The sequence below is a fragment of the Cyprinodon tularosa genome, unplaced genomic scaffold (assembly GCF_016077235.1).
Source record: "Cyprinodon tularosa strain WSP-4 unplaced genomic scaffold, ASM1607723v1 ctg394, whole genome shotgun sequence".
NCBI classification, from domain to species: Eukaryota; Metazoa; Chordata; class Actinopteri; order Cyprinodontiformes; family Cyprinodontidae; genus Cyprinodon; species Cyprinodon tularosa.
The window spans coordinates 646,666-665,341 of record NW_024039112.1 but is presented as its reverse complement, the minus strand read 5'-3'; the positions used below and the strand labels follow the sequence as shown (position 1 = coordinate 665,341).

The window sequence follows — 18,676 nt, the reverse complement described above, 5'->3', positions numbered from 1 at the left end:
AGTAACAGGGAGATATTAATCACATCTAAAATGGAGGAGGAGATCGAAGGGAATACCTCCTTAAATAACCTGGTTGGAACTTGATCTAACATAAAAGTTGAAGGCTTAGATGAAGACAATAGTTTTGCTAACTCTGAAAGTTCAACTGGATCACAGCAGCTGGATCAAAGCAGCTGGATCAAGTCTTTTAGAATAACTTGAATATTTTGTTGGAATTAAAGGAACAGCACTAGACTGGTTTAAATCTTATCTATCTGATCGCATTCAGTTTGTTCATGTTAATGATAGATCTTCAACACGCTCAAAGGTTACCTGTGGAGTACCACAGGGATCAGTGCTAGGACCAATTCTCTTCACTTTATACATGCTCCCAATTGGTAGAATTATTAGACAGCATGGGATTAATTTTCACTGTTATGCTGATGATACCCAGCTATATCTGTCTATAAATCCAGATGAAGCTAACCCATTACATAGATTACAGGCATGTCTTGTAGACATAAAAACCTGGATGACTCTTAACTTTCTGCTTCTGAATGCAGACAAAACAGAAGTTATAGTCTTTGGACCAGAGTCTTTGAAATATAAGCTGATTTGTCAGTCACTTCATTTGGATGGGATTAAACTGATTTCTGATAATAAAGGAAAAAATCTTGGTGTTACTTTTGATCAGGACCTGTCATTTAAATCCCATATCAAAGAGGTTTCTAGAATTTCCTTCTTTTATCTGAGGAATATTGTAAAAATTAGAAATATCCTGTCCAGGGGTGATGCTGAGAAACTAGTCCATGCATTTGTTACTTCAAGGCTGGACTATTGTAATTCTTTACTATCAGGAAGTCCACAAACTGTAGTTAAAAGCCTTCAGCTGATCCAAAATGCTGCAGCCAGAGTTCTGATGAAAATTAAAAAGAGAGATCACATCTCTCCTATCCTGGCTTCTCTTCATTGGCTTCCTGTTAAATCTAGAATAGAATTTAAAATCCTCCTTCTCACATATAAAGCCTTAAATGGCCAAGCTCCATCTTATATCAGAGATCTGATTGTTCCTTATGTTCCTAACATAGCACTTCGCTCTCAATCTGCAGGTTTACTAGTGGTTCCTAGAATTTATAAAAAATAGAATGGGAGGCAGACTTTTAAGGGTAGGATTAAAACTTTCCTTTTAGCTTATAGTTAGAGTGGCTCAGGTTATCCTGAGCTATCTCTATAGTTATGCTGCTATAGGTTTAAACTTCTGGAGGACATAGGGACCCCCATTTTATCATTCTGCTTCATTCTATCTCTATTCTTCCAATCTGTAGAATCTGTTAATTCAATCTCTAACGTTCTGCTCTCTCTGCTTTTTCTCCTAGTAGCTTTGCCTCGTCTGTTTCTGTTTGGCTGTGACGCCATCCTGGAGAGAAATAACAGCTGTGCTGCTGCCATCAACACCTTTGTTTATAGATGCTGGAGATCGGCCTGTTTTCCAGTGTAGTCCTGTTTCTCTGACTGGGACTGGCTGGATGTGTTCTCTTCATCCTCTGACATGGGAGTTTGCTCGGAGCTCGTCTGCCTGGCTGTGTGTTTCCTGGACGGGACCGCCTTTTAAAGCTGCTTTTTATGTCTCTGCTTCTGTCTCCTTGAACCCCAGTCGGCCTTAGCAGACGGCCGCTCACACTGACCCTGGTTCTGCTGGAGGTTTATTCCTGTTAAAAGGGAGTTTTTCCTCTCCACTGTCGCTACAAGCATGCTTAGTGTGAGGGATTGTATTTGAGTCAATGAGTCGATGCAATCAGCCGGTTTTCCTTAGATAGAAAACTTTGAATCAATTTGACTGTATGATCTGGTGAACTGTAAAGTGCCTTGAGATGACATGTGTTGTTAATTGGCGCTTTAGAAATAAACTGAATTGAATTAAAATTTAATTAAACCCGGTTCAGATTCTATGGCTACCTCAGATTTGATTAGATTTTCTTTGTGTGTTTGTAATGGACCTCTGTTTGATGATTTCCATTTCTTTGTGAATAGGGGTAAATATTATAAGTTTATCCTTCCTTTTGCTACTTTTTTAAATACGTTTTTGTTGGAACGTTTTTTTAGAACAAAAGAAACAAACAAAGAAACAAACAAACAAAAAAAAGATGTCTGAATAAAGAACCTTGAGGGACACCAGGAATTATTGGGGCGGCTTCACTATGAGAGTTAGCACACCTTTGAGTTCAGAGTATTTTATAAAAGTTCTGTAAAAGTTAATTAAAAGAAACAAAATAAACAAAACTAAACTATAACCATCATTTATAAAACGTAAATGGACCATTAATTAATTATAAAACAAATAGTGTGGGTAAATAGGTAAGGTAAATCAGGTGAGTTTAAGTCCAACATAAGATGTAAGGCTAGGTTCAGGTCTTAAATGAACTGATGTTAGTTTTAGGGCTAACTGCCCTGTGTAGTCCTCACTCTAACATGGCAAATTTTACCCCTACTCTTTATTATAATCAGGAACAAGGCTAGTTTCTATAACAACACCAACTGGATTAGATCTTCAGCACTGATCCAGTCTTCCTGGATGGAGATAGAAGCACGCCATATGCTGGAAAAAAAAACTTTTCAATTCTCTACCCATGTCTTTAAACGTTTCCATATTTACAGCATGTATCCAGGTATTTGATAAACATTAAACAGGGCATTGTGCAGTAAAACCTTAAACAAAAACAGAACACATTTCATCTTGAAACAGAATTTATTTGTTCAGTCATAAAAAATAGTATAAAAACTGTCATAAATCAAGTATAAAACAGTAGAAATCGCCAGATTTATTCACAGAGAGGAAGAATGTAAGCACCTTTAAGAGACAGAGTCACATAACAGAAACCAATTTCATTGGCAGTCGGGTTTAGCATTTATGGCTCATTTATTCACAAATCAATATAGATTATTGCAAGATAAAGTTCTGTGAATATTTTTGAAAAAATTATATTCAAAGTTTCGAAAAAAGACAAACAAAAGTTAATGACCTGTAAACATTGTCTTAATATTTTCATTGGTAGGAAAGGTCTGGGTATATCTATAAATTTTATTAGCCTTTTTGTATCTCTGTGGGGCTTTTATTAAGGTGTTAAACTTGTCTTCTGTGATTCGATATGGTTATTTATTGAGGTTTTGTGATCTGAAAGCTTTTATTTCTGCCTTTTCAGCAACGCTGAGGATGAGAAGGGTTCAGCTGCTGGATAGAAAATATATACAGCTGCTAAATAAATCAAGCAAAACTGCACATAATGAATTTTCATGGCTTTTAAGGATTAACTCGGTGTTTACAGGTTTAAAAAAAAGCAGAGGAGACAAAACTGGAAAACGTTGGGTTTAACACTTCTTGAATCTTTGCAGGTTTATTTTCTTCACGTTTTATATTATATTCCCCAGTTTATTTTCCTTCCTACTTTTACTTGTTTTGGCTCACAGGTGTATGAGGACATAAACTGGCAGTTTAACAAAGTGAAATAAAAAGGAAACATCAGCATTGAGACTACATTTCTGGCAATTAGTTTTTTTTCTCTGACTAGAGGTTTTAAGACCAAACTCCCTTATTGCGGTAATAGTTAGATTGATTATGGTTACTTCTAATTATTTTTACAGAATCTGCAGAGATTCGTCAAAATACCTGAAGCATGTTTCATTCCTGTTCATTTCATAATTCCTGGTCCTAAGCTTCTACCAGGTTTTCCTTAATCAACAAGCAGAATTAATAAACTACTGTACTTTGTACATTTCAGTCACCAGGATGGATCACACTTATGGGCCTGTTAGGAATACAATCAACAGGTTAAAACTGGAGTTTTCTACATTATTTGATGAGAAATCTTTAGGTTTGTTACGGTTCCTGTCGAGGAACCCAGGTAAAGTTCCACCGACCCCCTGTGTCCTTCCTGATAAAGGCTTGTCCCTGGGGGAAGCTGTGAGTCTTCACACTACTTGACGGGCTGAGGGACATGCTGAAAGCCAAATCAGTTCCTTTGTGATGTGTCTGAGGAGGTTTGGAAGGCTGAGATGTATCTGGCTGAGTTGTGGGGCTGAAATCACTAGAAGGCAGCTGAGATTCGCAGAGTACTGAGCTGGAGGATGAATCAAAGGAGACAAAGTCAGGGTCGGATGGAGTGCAGTAGTCTGGATGTGGAAACCAGTTGGAAGAGATCGTTCTAGAGCTTGTCTGCAGCGGTTGGGCTCCACTAATAGAGCAGGTCTCAGGTCTGTCTGGCTGAAATTCAGTCAGCACAGGGGCAGTGAAGTTTTCTGGAGATCCTGAACAGGTCTGAGTTGGCATGGCAGCATAGCCAGGTTCAGACGATCTATAGTCCGTCTCCCCAGCAGGAGTTTGCCAGTAACTTTGGACAGAGGGCAGTGTAGACAAGGGCACTGGGGAGTTGAAAGTGAGGCTGGGTGTGTGTTCTGCAGGCAGCGTTGAGTTGATGCCATCATCATAAACCAGATTTCTGAAGTTGCATTCAGATGGGGATTCACCTGAAGTATCTATGGTGTTTCTGTCCTTCAAGCCTAACGTTCGCAGGACCCACAGATCAAGGTTTGGTTCTGAACAAGCTGGCCCCTCTGAGGACTCGGAGCAGAACTCAGCTGTCAGGTTTCTGCAGAGTCTCCTGGTGATCTGTTGGGTGAAGGAATGACTGCAGGTTTGGGATGGTTCGTGAACAGAGTTCTTCAGGTTCCTTTTCAGCTTTCTTCTCCTGTCTGCGGTTAGTTTCTGTGATGGAGGAAAGAGGAGAGACGGATTCAGACAAAACATAGAAGCACAGTCCATTCTGCTCCAACAAATCCTAACTGAATTGTTTTCAAGGATCGAGACAGGGAAGATACTTTGAGGGTGTTTAAGGCAAGTCGAGGATACAAGACATGATTGATCAACCATTATTTTAATGTAGGTTAAAAAAAATCAGATGTTTTTCCTTTGGCCTTCAGTGGACCACATGTCTTTATTTAATATCTCTAGAGGTTTAGTCCAGCAAAATCTTTGTGAGGTTTTTTTCTTTCTACTTAAAATAATCTATTCCCACATTTAGGAGACATGAAGTTACACTGTATAAATAGGGAGATTCAGTGGCTTGTCTTTTTGCTATAGTGTTTTAACAAACAATGTCTTTTGTATTGTTCTAAATAGGCCTAAAGGTTCACAGAGGCCCTCAAATTAGCTCCAGTGGAGCACCAACAAGATTGTTCATCCAGAGGAAGATAGCAAAGGTTCTGAATCCTGAGTTACCGACCATCTGTAAAGTAGAACTCTTTATTGCAAACCAAAAGAAGATACCAGATGAGGCATTGATTCCTGCTACCTGGTTTTTGCAGGGTGCTCCCCTTCCTTTCAGTTTTAACTTTAGTTGCAACCATTCTTTGCTACCAACTGAACACACACTCACGACAATCATCCTATAGGGTCTACCTCTTCCTCAGTGCCTGAGGTCTCCTCTTGCTTTGCTAGTAGGCAGTTTGGACATGGATGCCAGCAGGAATAATTAACTTACCTGATTGATGATTACAGAAGGAATTTCAGCAGAAGGTTTTTAGCATGACCATAACAGACATGTCTGATGGCACTAAAGCAGATTGTCCTTATGGAGGCCTTTTTTCATCAATCCAAGTTGAGTTGACAGGATCACAGGGCCATGAGAGAAACCCTTACATCCCTTTAACCTTTGATGGTACCTCAAGATCTCTCATCATCCATGGATTTTTGGCACTTGTCAGAACAGGGGGGAATTTAACTAAGGAATTAAGCACTGCTTTTACCTGAGCTCTTTCTTCACCAGGGCAGTCTGAGGCAAAGCCAACATTACTGCAGGTGAAGCAATGGTCAGTACATTTCCTGGTCCATCCTACCACTACTAACACCCAAAGACAGAAAAAAAATTTTCATGGTTGATAATTATGACAAGAGCTGATTTTGAGTGCATTTGCATAATCTCTTAGCAGTTAACTTCTTATGTGCTTGGAACAAGAACTACTAGTTTTAGTCAATGAGGCAGACATCCTGTCTATTGTTAAGGGTAGGCTTAAAACTTTCCATTTTGATAAAGCTTATAGTTAGACCAGCTCGTGTTATAGTCAGCTGTCTCTATAGTTTTGCTGCCATAAACTTAGACTGCTGGAGGAAATTCTTCTTTATTTTACTAATATTTTCCATTCTTTGTTTGTTCCTTTCCTATCTATGTGTTATCCCTGCTGTGTCATCATGGTAGCTTCCTCTGGTCTGTTCCTGTTTTGCTGTGACCCAGAGATATCATCTGGATAGCTGCACTCAACACCTTTGATTGTAGATGATTAAGTTGGCCTGTTTTTCAGAGTTTAGTCTTGTTTCTCTCAGATATGTTGTTGGGATCACCTTTTACCACGTCTAACTGGATGTGCTCTCTTTTATCCTTTGTGACATGAAAACCAGCTCATAGATCATCTACTTAACTGTTTCTTTCTTAGACCTGAACCACCTATGGAAATACTTTACCGCTATTTTTTATAAAGTCAGGCTTACACTGTGCGATTTTTTTGCCCTTTTAGGGCCGACTTTCCAGTCGTGCAAGAATTTTTCTATCGGGCCGACTGTCAGCCTGATCGTGCAGTTTAAAAACATGTCTGAAATTCAGTCGGCCGTCGTTGGCAAATCACTCAGTGGGCATGTGCAAACAATGATTCTTCTTCTTCCTCTCAGATGAAAACACAGCTGCATGGCGGGGTACGAGTGAAATTGAGTTCTTTCAGCCACGTTTGCTCAGCCATGTCTTTGTCCAAATACGTCATCACCTTTTCTTTTTAGGGCTGTCAGCAACAAATTGCACAAATTGCCAAGGCAGCGCGTTTCACTCTAGGGAACTTCATATTCGTCTTCTACTTGTTTGGCTTCCGGATAGACTAGTCTGAGTAGCCATCTCACTGCGGAGCTGAGGGTCTGAGTTTTAGATGTACAGTGTGAGCAGGTACATCACATCAGTGTGAGAACATACATTGTGAGCTGTGAACTCACACTGTATTTCAAAACTCTGTGGTTTCGTCGTACAGTGTGAGCTGTAGCTGCGTGCAACGCTTAAAAAAAACTGGCACAGTGTATGCCCTGCTTAACATATTAAGCATTTATGGATCAGTGCTTCTGATTATTTTCCATGTCTGATTCTGTCTACTTGAGCCCCCAGTCAGCCTTGGTAGAAGGCCATTTACATGGATCCTTTCTTCCTGTTACAATGGAGCTTTCCTTTCCACTGTTGCTGCATGCATGCTAGTAGTGAGCGATTGCTGTAGTGTCGTAATCATAATGCAAAATAATGTCTGCTGTCACCACATGCTCCAGAAGGAGAGAATCCTGCAAAATCAATGACTTTCAACCAGTCTTGCTGACTGATCTCATGATATTGTCTCTATAAAGTGCCCTGTGATGTATTTGGTGAATTGGCGCTATATGAATAAACTGAACTGAACTTCATAATCTGCAAAAAGCACATATAAATGTGAATGATTTGTATATATCTACCAATTTATCTAGTCCAAGAACTACAAAGTGTTTTAGACTACATTCCGTCATTTACAAGCCGATGGTGGTGACTTTCACTGTAGCCATAGCTGCCATGGGGCTGGCTGACATATATATTGGTGCCACCTGGTTATCTGACCAACGACAGCATGCAAGGTGGTCAACGTTTCTTCCCTAATGACTCAAAAACTGAGACAATGAAGCTCAAACCACCGACCCAACCTTATCTCTTGAGTCTCCATTGCCTGTTGTGAATATGAAGCCCCCATACTCCCCCAAACATTCCCCTGTCGACATCAATTTAGAACAAGAGCCCTTACAAGCAACACATCTATCCAATTCTCCTGCAGAACTCAGATCAGCATGCCCGATGAGACATGATCACATCCCTGCTTAAGATTTGCAGAACACATGTAGACGAGGAATCAAAACCTCCAAAAGCCTTTCAAAATAATTTATGTTTCCTTTGATACCAGTCTGGATCTAGTTTAATCCCTTTTTGCAGCTGAATTTGGTGCTCTCACCTTAGCTTTTTCCTGCAGGTTCCTCACAAAAGAGGAATTGAGGAATCCTCTGAGTTTCTTGTTCTCCTCCTGCAGCCTGGCCAGCTCCTCCTCCATCTGCAGCAGAGTGTCCTGGAGCTTGAAGCAAATATGATGAGTGCTTAACCACACTACAAAACAATTTAAATCCTGCATTTTCTGCATACAAGCATACAAATATGTTTACTGATTTAACTCAATGAGGATAAGTACTAAAATCTGTATAGAAATTCATGTTAGAACTGAGGAACTTTTGTTACCTGTTTGTTCCTCTGGATGTGAGGAGAGAGCTGCTTTGTCCACGTTAGACCAGCAGGAGGAGTGACAACACAATAAGATTCTAAAAGAACGACAAAGGAAACAATATGATCATCAACATCTCTGTGATCATTCATCCAGTTTGGAAGACTATCTCTTAACATCGTTCGCAGAACACTATAGCATCAAACACATTTTTTAGAGTCTGCAGGTTTTACTAATTATTGGCTGAACATTCAGTTCAATTTAGTTTATTTCTATAGCGCCAATTCACAACACACGTCATCTCAAGGCACTTTACAGTTCAACCAGATCATAGAGTCAAATTGATTCAAAGTTTTCTATCTAAGGAAAAACCATTGAATCGACTCATTGACTTAAAGACAATCCCTCACACTAAGCATGCTTGTAGCGACAGTGGAGAGGAAAAACTCCCTTTTAACAGGAAGAAACCTCCAGCAGAACCAGGCTCACTGTTAGCGGCCATCATCAAATATGGCCACGTGTTGTTTAATTAACGACAAACCTGAAACCTCCTGAGTTTCAGCTGTTTGTCAGTAATCTTAGATATATAATTCTAGTTGTGGCTGGTAATGTTACCTAATTTAACTAATAGCTGTTCTCTTCAAGAGTATAATTCTTAATTTATATCCAGCATCCATCTCTGTCATCTGACAATTTCATAAAAATAAAAAAAACAATGCAGGACACAAAATAAAAAAATGCTTTATGCTATATTTACACCAAACTCAAACTCAAAATTTTGCCATTTTTGTCTGCTCTTGCTCGTTTTGAGATGTTCCCGGGCAGCAAAAGCAATTTGCACCGCAAGCAAATTTGCATGGCAGGTGAAAGGCTCCACTCATAATGTATATAAAGTTTGCTGGATTTTGGTTTCACCTCAACTCTGTGGACTAGAATTCTATGGAGCAACTCATACTACTTTTACTTTTCATAGTCAAAGCAAGCCATCTGTTTCCATGGGTTCACCAGAAGCTATGTCTGGATGACGGTTGCTTTCAGCGCTATTTCTACCTATCTGTGTCTCAGGCCAGCTTTCCTGCATTGGAGAGGATAATTCATCCTGACAACAGAGCTAAATTGAGACAGCGTTCTGGAGCTCAGACACGGGCAGCGGGAAATCGGTGCAAAAATAACAGCTGTAAGAACACGAGAACCGGGATGAGACAGCCAGCCGGGATGGGAAGAGGACAGCGGTAGATTGGAGAAGCCTGTCATGGAAACAGCGCCAGAGCAAACAGAGCCTGTGGCTGGCTAGAGTTAGCTATAGAGGCTAACTTTGGATGATCATTGGAGCACAGAGGTAGATCTAATGAGTCCGCCATGGAGACAGAGTGCTGGTGGAGAAGCTAAGGCTGGCCTGGAGGAGTATATCAGAGAAGTCTGCCAGGGAGACAACGTGGGGAGTTAGCCTCTATAGCTTCTATAGAAGCTAACTGTGGGAGAAGGAAGGGAGACAGCAGTACATCGGAGAGGTCTGCCGGGCACACAGAGCAGCAGAGTGGTGGAGAGGCAGCGGCTGGCCTGAGTCTGCACTGGAGGAAGGATGGCGAAACAGTTCTTCAATAGCTAAATGTGGTTGAATTTTGTGATGGAAATATAAAGAAAAGTTCAGTTTTTGTACTCCTGTGAATTTCACTTTACTTTCTTTGCAGGCTCGAAAGTAATGTCATTTTGCCAAATTCACCAAAACAGTGCCATTCACTTCATTACATTCAGTACCTTCGCTACCTCTGTTAAACATATGGCGCAAACATACCTTTACAGTGGCTGCAAACTGTTTATAAATGTTAAGTTTTGTGTTCAGCTATGAGTGTTTATTTGTCTCATTTTGTTTTATATAAACATTTACACTGAGTTTAGGTTAGCTTATTGTTAGGAATCCAGTTGGTGTGGGTTGTTTGTGTGTTTTTCTCTCTCCACCACCAGGTGGTGCCCTGCCCTCGTTGGGCTTCCCTGCACACCTGTGGCTCGTTGGATCATTACTGGAGGAGTATTTGAGCATTAGGCTGTCACTACCTCAACGCCAGAGTGTTTGCCAGTTTTAGGTACTCTAGCCAAGCTGAGATTAGCAGAGTCTAACCTAAGCTTTGTTTCTCTGAGTCTTATCTAGTTTTTGTCTTTGCTCTTTGGCAGGAAGCCTTCCTGAGTAACTGGATACCTGGACCTTCTCCCCCTGAAAGGATTAACTGAGTACACACTGAGCAGGGGAAAACCTCCACATAATCTGTTCAAGTCCTCATCGGAAATCCAAGTGACAGTCCGTTTCTTTACTCCTCTGGGTCCAACGCTTGTCTATCTGTCCGCCCTCCAAAGAGTTCCCTCTTCTCTGGATTAACCCCCCACAAGTTGGATTCAAGGATGACAACAGCCCCCTCAAACGTGAGTCCCTCTCCAGTGATATTCAATCCTCAGTCAAATTTCCTTCTGTCCCTGAACTGATCACTGCGATCTCCCCTTCAGACTTTCCAGTTCTGGTTCACCAGTTCAGGGAGTTGTAGATCCAACTTCTGAATTTCATCTACATGTAATAAACCTGTTAAACTTTTTTCCTTGGTCTCTGAGTGGTTCTCTGCATGTGGGTCAGATCATTTAAACCACTCATGACACTTATAAAAAGTCCCAAATCTTTTTTATAGCATATTGCTACTGCTATCAGAACACATGCATGACTGTGTTAAGCTTAATTATTTAATGATGACTTCGCTTAATCAGTTTTTATCTCTGTAAGAGAACAGCGATTAGCCTAAAGATGCTTTACTATCATTTCCAGCAGCAATCAAGAAGATAATGGTACTGTTTGAAACAATTTCCTCAAAATAAGGCAATACCAGCCAGTTACTTTCTCAGGTTGGTTCCACCCACAAACTGACAAATGGTGTAACAAACTGACAAATGGTGTAATTAGTGCACAGAAACGGATCCACGCAGAGTTAGAAGAGAATCTACAGGCAATTAAAACCCAAGAGAGCGCAGAGAAGCAGCATGTATGCCTGCTTGTGACATTTCGGGGGCCTTATGGTATTAAATCTGCAAGCATTAAATGTTCAAAATGCATGTGGAGTTTAGTTTATGTACCTGCGTTTTAAATAAAACTGTTCGTAAGAGTATTTATTATGTGTGGGCACTTTGCCAGAATTCTGTCTTCATAGGCCCCAGCAAAGCCTAATTTAGCTATCACTTAACATATTTCACACACTGTTAATATGTATGAATACATCACTGTGACTCTAAGCACTATTAACACAATAAATAAGAGTGTTTTCTTTCTAATAAATTAATTAATTCTGATCCAGCAAATTCTAGGCAAGTGACTTTTTTTATTGAATTTACATCTTACAAAAATTGCTTATTGGATATTACCACATGCACCAACGTTCCTGATCCAACTGAAAATTAAAAATAATCAGATTGTACCATTTCTACTGGCATAAGAAATCGCACAAAAATGGACAATGGGGGTGGAAATGTGTCATGTAAACATGCATGTTGGAATATACTGCCACAGCAGTATATCCATGGTTATTACATGCATGCATGCAGATTGGAACTTTTGCTAGTATAAGCTGTCAAATGAGTTCAGAATCTTCCAGCTGCCATGTTCACATGGTGCATTTTTAGTCTGGTTGGCTCTTTACTCCAGTTACTTATGTTAACGTAAATGTAGCTACAGATGATACTTCAAGCTGTAGCATGAAGTAAATGGTAAATGGACACTTGGTCCCTGAATTTGAGGAAAAGGTGTGGAAACCCAGTCTAATTAATGCCAAACATATTCTATTGGATTCTATTGGTCAGGAATGTTTCCAGCCTGGTCCAGCTCAAAACTCTTTCATGCATGTCAGAATGGACCTGACTTTGTTGCCTAGAGCTCAGTCCTGTTGGTAGAGGGAGGAACTATCTCCAAACTATTCCTACACAGTCAGGGGCAAAACAACTGTTGATCGGTTAAGGCAATGAAGGTTTCTCTCCTTGGAGCTAAGGGACCAACTCCTGTTCCCAAAAAATGGCCAACAACATAATACTTCCTCCACCATACTTTACACATGGCACAGTACAGTCAGACAGTATGGTTATTCTAGGAACCATACTGTCTGATAACCAGATGGAGAAGAGCAATTCATCACTTTAAAAAGCACTGCTCCACTGCTGTATAGTCCATTAGTGATGGGCTCCAAGCCACACGCTGGTGAGGTATTCCTTGGATGCTGCTGCTTAGACATTAAAACTCAATCCATAAAGGATCTCCCTGTTCGGCTTATGAGGTAATCTGAAGATCAAACAGAAGTTTAAATGTTTGTCAGGATTTGGTCTGTCAAATCCCCGATTCCCGATTCAGATGGGATTAAAATATTTAATTTCCAAATGATATGTCAAATGTTACAGTTCCCTATCTTTACTTTTTCACTTATAAGTGGGGGGGAAAAAGATGATTGCTGATGTGAAATACCTGTCTCACAAGTAAACTGTGGTACACAGATTTCTTTAAAGCTGAATTAAGCCTTTATTTCTCCAATGATGGCTAAACTTCTGTCAGTAGAGTACAAACCTGTTCATACCACACAATAAAGGCTGAATTAACAGAGCTAGATTATGAGAGTTGGTTTTCCAGTGCCACCATGGGCCTGAATTAGAGTTGAGATTCAGCTGCATGATGGGATCAGGTCCAGACCACGAAATAGTAACATTCAATGTTTGACTCACCCCACAGCATCTTCCTGCTCTCATCAAAGTCACAAAGGTTTGAGGGGTCATGTTCCCAGGCAGAGGCCGCTGTTTCCATGGAAACACGAACGATAGTGCTGTCAAAGTCTCCTGGCATAAATTGAATGATGAAGCATTAGAATAGAGATCCTAACAGAGCTGTGGAAGAGAGGGAACTAGTGCAATCTTCTTTTTGCATGAGGACACCGAGGGTTTATGTAAATAGACATGTGAACATATTATAATAAAGGTGTTGTAGAAATATTTCCTTTGCATTCCTGTGAACTGAGGCCATGGGGTCACCTGAAAGGGATGGAAAAACACCACCCTCTAGGGGCAGAGAGCTGAAATGTAGATATACTGACCTCATTATGTGGAAAAAGAAACACTGCCTCAAACAGACTGAGTGAGGCATTACAAAAACCTGGCATCTTTGGCCAGACATGATAACGAATTACAAAAACATCAACATTTACAGGTATAGACAGGAAATACAGAAACACTACCTAAGGAATTGCTAAGTCTGAGTGCCTTTATTATAGCATAGCAGTGAGTGGTGTTACTCAGGAACAGCATTATGAGTAGCTAACAAAGATTTTCATGAGCCGTAGCTTTGTCAAGAGCTGGAGTGTGTTACTGAGACCCATTGGATCATCTGTCCAAAGCAAAGACAACTGTTTTTTTGATAGATCAATTGGAGATGGACAAGTGCAAAACACAAGGAAAGTAACCCACATTGTTTTTCCATGAAAGTAGCTGATATTTGCTTCTACAGTAGGCTTCTATGCTCTTGGTTATAATCTAAAACCTGGATGAGTGTAAATTTAAATGATATGAACCTTTTTACATGACTTTCACAGAAATTTCTGCATTTAAATGTAATAAGACGTTTCTTTTCTACTCTCCATAGTTAACATGGATGTAGATTTGAAAGGTACACAGATTTTGTTGAAACATTTGACAATGTCCTTTATGCTAATGAAAAAATCGATCATAAATCTGTTCCATATCAGACAGCTTCTGTGTCCTCTGAGTATTAGTCAGCCTCACTCGATGCTTAGTAGCAAAGTTTGTCTAACCGCACTTTTTCTGAATCTCTGGATTTAATGAAAACCTCTTTTTACTGTTTTATCACATCTTTTTTGACTCTCTTTAACCCAACAATAGAAAACCAAGCATCAGTCATGTGGGAACTATCTACAAAGACAAATGGTCCATCTGAATCAAAATGGAAAGCAAATCGTCTAGCATTATTATATGTTTCCATCATGTGATGATTTTCTTAAGGTTGGAAGCTGTTTGGAGTAAGACTTACCTATTCAGGATACTGTCTTGGATCTTAACCCCAAGAAAGGTTAACAAATAGGAGCTATACACAGCTGCTAGGCGCTACGATTTTTGGTATTCTGAGGAAGAGAGAAATAATAAACTCACTCTGAATGCTCCCTCTGAGCTGCGCTTTTGCAAAATCGCACACTGCTCGCACATGGTAGAAAATCTCTGCCGTAGGGCATTCACCAAAAAACTGACTTAATTACACACACACAGGTGTGCGCACGCCTGCATGGCGGTGTACTATATTAGTACAATAAACCCGGTCTCTTATTTGCCTTTTCTACGGGCTTAGTAAAGCACACACTGCAGTTAGCAATAAAAGCTGGATTAGACCCACCTGACATGACCTGATATGACCTACCTGATATGCAGCAATATGTATTGTAAGTAATTTTCCTTCACACCCTGTTAAAAGCTGCAATTTCACCTATATGTTACTGATCTCATGAACAACAACAGTTTTGTTTGTTTTTTTTTTGTTTGTTTTAGATGGCCAAATCATTTATATTAAAAATAAACCAATGGAAATTGCTGCTGTAATCTCATTATTTTAATAAGCCATGTAACCATCTATGCTCCTGGGTTTGTAACGGGTGTAATATCAGTGTACGCAGGTAGCTGGTGTGTATGCCCAGACACATGAAAAATTAAAGAACATTGCTCAGCCTTCAATAGACAGAGTGTAAAACATCCCCATCTACAGGCAGAAAGCTAAATTACAGAAACACTGACCTCTACGGGTAGAGATAAAAATAACAGTGACTGCTCTCACCTGAAAGAAAGAGGAACTACAAATAATTTAGCTGTACTTGTAATACAGAAACCATCAAAACTGGGGTGTACATTTTAGGACATCTGCAGGTCTCAGGAACTGAGTTAACATGAAAAAAAAAAGGCTGACAGGTCTCAATCCTCTGTACAAAACCTGTTGATTCTCAGGTTTTGAGAAAAAACTTAGCAAGTATTTGAATTTATTAAAGCTACATCCTCGCCTAAAACATCCAGCATCACTCCATTTCCCATGATGCATTGTGGGTCAAAGTGAAATGGTCAAGCTTGGACAGCAGTAGTGGCAACAGTGGCAAATAAATAAATATGACTAAAACATGTATGTATTACTCTTTCTATGACCCAAAATAAGCTTTGAAGATGTTTTTAGGTGATAATGTCTTTATTCAAATCAAATATCTGCTTCTTTGAAGTTCTGTGAATTTATTTAAAAAGAGCTTTGTCATCTTCTGAGACCTGATCGCTTTTCTCCTAAGATCCAAGAAGTTTTTTGTTAGACCTAAAACCTGAAAAGGTTTTTCCCTAAGATATGTGAACTCATTTCCTGAGACTTGAATTGGTCCTAAAATATAAACCGTACAAAATATTGCCTCTTAAAGGCATAGAGCTGAACTAGAGGAGCACTAACCTTTACACGCAGTGGCATAAAGTAAATAAATACTACATAAACAATGACCTCTAAGGGCTGAAACAGGAACTGTGGAAGTCCTGCCCTCTACAGGTAGAGATACACACTACAAATGCCATGCCCTATAATATATGGATGGATATCAATTACAATGTTAGCTGCAATGCAAAGAACACAACTTACTTGTTTAGTTTACAGTGTGCAGACAGCGGCTGGGGAAAGGCAGTGTTATGTTTTGGGTGAAGTTCCTCTGGTTTGCATCAAAAAAAGCCATTTAGAACGTCGACATGCAGAACGCCTACAAAACACATCAGATACTTTATTAAATTATAGAATATAGAAAAAAAAACATTTTCTGCAATGCAGGTCATAAAGCAGGAAATAACTCACATAGCATTTAATTGAAGCGAATATATTCTAGTTTGAGCTGCTGTAACATTAGCATCTCTTAAGCTTGGTTCACACTGGATAATTATTGGCCGAAGTCTGCTACAGGTTTCACTGTGGAAAGCTGACAAAACCACTGACTGATTTAAAGCCCCTACATTCGAACAGCAAAAACAAAGCACTGTCTTCATCTTTTAATTTCTATTAAGAAGGGTGTACACTTTCTGATGCCCACTTAATCCTGAACTGATAATCAGTTGGATCTGCTGAAGAAGCAAGTTGTGCCGTTTGGAATCCGCCTGCAATGAGGTTCGTTCTAATCCTTATTCATTTCTGAAATCATAAATGGTGCTGGGCTTTAGTTTTTAAAGTCGTAGGGAAGTGGCCGTTCCAACCGTTAAATATCCGAACTCTCCTGAGTGGTGCTCGACTTTACACGAGTGAATAGAGTGAATGTGATTGGTCCTTTATCAAGGGGGCAGGATTGGAAGCATCTTGCTGACCAGTTAGCAACTTAGTGCTAGTAGGTTCCCAATGAGAAATTCCATTGGGACCAAGTAGCACTAAATTGGTGACTTAGAAACGACACTGTCAAGGAACACTATGGACAGAGGAAACATGCAAGAGGACGAGAGTTTTGTGTCGAAGGTCATTGATGAGTCTCCTCCGTCATAGATTTTTATTTAGAGGAGGAAAGCGGGGACGAAGATGTTGTGGAAGAGGACGCCAGGGCGGCAGAAGCTTGGTTTAATGTAGAAAAAATATGATTGATAGATGACCGTTGATAAATGATTGGCCGAATTTAGGTGTACAAGCTGACAAATAACTAACTGGCCTGCATAAAATAATGGAAAAAAAACAACAACAAAAAACACAGATTTTAAGACAGGATTTTTTTTTTATAGAAATTTTCTAAATTCTGATAAAGAGTATATTTATATACATTTTTAAACCAGAATGATTTTACATTTAAATATGATTTCCCTACCATTTTAATGTTTTGATAAGAGCGAACTTCTGGCACATTCGGCTTCCCGTAGCTCTAATGTGATATAAACAGGGATTTCAAATGAAGGTGATTTTGCAATGGATAAAACATCAGTTCTAAAGGTTTTTACACTTTCAAGAGATTTGTTTCACAGTGTTAGCACAGTAATGTAAGTTTAGAGTGGACTTTCTCAAAATCTTCTCTATACACATCTTCAAAAAGAGTCTAAAAGTTTGCACTATAAGCACATCTAAGACTTTTAAATGCTGCATTTTCTCCATCTTAGTCTAAGCAAGTTAAACAAAACCGAGACTTTCTTTTGAGCTTAAAGATCAAACAGTTAAAGTTTCATAGAATAAAAATGAAACTTACTATTATTTCTCCATGATTTTTTCTTTATTCTTAATGAGCGGTTGCTCAAACTGTCAGCCTGGCTGGATGGTAGATGATCTCCTTTCTCATCAAGTAAAAATAACGATCAGCCTGTTACCTCCTTATAGGACACTCAGTGAAATACTTTCAAGCCAACATTGTTATTGGAATGCAGAACAATACCTTAATACATTTGTAACATTATAAAAATATGGATATTTTGATGGCAAAAATTAATGTCAATGTAATAACAAAAAATACCAACATGCCGGAATATATTTTAAGAAATAACAAAAGTGCTTCTATAAGAAATTAATGAAAAACACCTCAAAAGTGAAAGAAACGCATTTATTTGGCAATAAATAACCTTAGAAACATTAATGCTGATACTGACACTTACATTTTTTTGTTTATAAACCTAAATATAATTGTTTTCTAGGCTTATTAACTTTTTAACTTTTCAATCAGCCTATTACCTTTTTTTATTGACTTGTCAACTTTTTAAAACTTAATTTACAGTAGGTAATCCATCATTCAAGGGCTCATCTAATTGGTAAAATCCCAAAATAAGATGTACAGCCATGTAGCAGTATCTTTGCCGAAGGGCTGGATATAGATCTAGTGCTTCTAGACCTCACTGAGGGACGGGGGTGGGGGGGTGGGGGGGGTGCTAAGTTGCCCTATAAAGGGTTAATCAAGCAGAAATAAACAAATCCGTCTATAGTCGCATTAACCACCGTCAAATGGGAACTCACTGCGTCTCCTCCGCGCTGTGCGTAAAGCGCACCGGACTCTCCAGGAGCAGCAGCCACCGTGAGGCGAACAGAGGGAGGAAAACCTCCAGGCTGCAGATCCAGGTCCTGGTTCTGCTTCTGAAACAGCAAGTTGGGAGGAAACTTGGTCTGAAACGGGCGGAGGGTGAATTTCCAGCCCTAAAGAGGGTCCAGCGTTGGCAAAGATGCAGAGATTCCCTCCCACACAAAGCAACAGGTGTGTGCGTGTCCCTGCGTGGAGCCTCGCACGTGCCGCTTCGTCCAATCAGCGCGCAGGACGAGCTTCTGCTTTAGTTTGAGCTCACCTGATGACAGGTCCTCCTCCTCCCTGAGATGTTAGAGCTTCTTAGATCAGAGATCCTGTTCAGTGAT

The 18,676-nt window shown here is 39.7% G+C and overlaps 1 protein-coding gene across 1 annotated transcript; it reads right to left on the bottom strand.

Moving 5' to 3' along the window:
* Positions 1 to 3,702: 3,702 nt before the first annotated feature.
* Positions 3,703 to 18,468, bottom strand: gmnc (geminin coiled-coil domain containing). The gene is made up of 6 exons (XM_038297705.1): positions 18,287 to 18,468; positions 15,968 to 16,082; positions 13,033 to 13,143; positions 8,310 to 8,389; positions 8,032 to 8,148; positions 3,703 to 4,738 (listed from the first exon to the last, which is right to left on the bottom strand). Exons 3-6 carry the CDS (start codon positions 13,109 to 13,111, stop codon positions 3,854 to 3,856), a joined length of 1,161 nt encoding a protein of 386 aa, XP_038153633.1. The 5' UTR covers positions 13,112 to 13,143; positions 15,968 to 16,082; positions 18,287 to 18,468; the 3' UTR covers positions 3,703 to 3,853.
* Positions 18,469 to 18,676: the final 208 nt, after the last annotated feature.

Bases quoted from the DNA above. Each gene is read 5' to 3' on its own strand.
- gmnc (XM_038297705.1), bottom strand. From the start codon at position 13,111: ATGGAAACAGCGGCCTCTGCCTGGGAACATGACCCCTCAAACCTTTGT. The intron at 8,149-8,309 runs GTAACAAAAGTT...ATTTGCTTCAAG, and splicing joins ACATCCAGAGGAACAAACAG to CTCCAGGACACTCTGCTGCA. The intron at 4,739-8,031 runs GTGAGAGCACCA...CCTCCATCACAG, and splicing joins ACCTGCAGGAAAAAGCTAAG to AAACTAACCGCAGACAGGAG.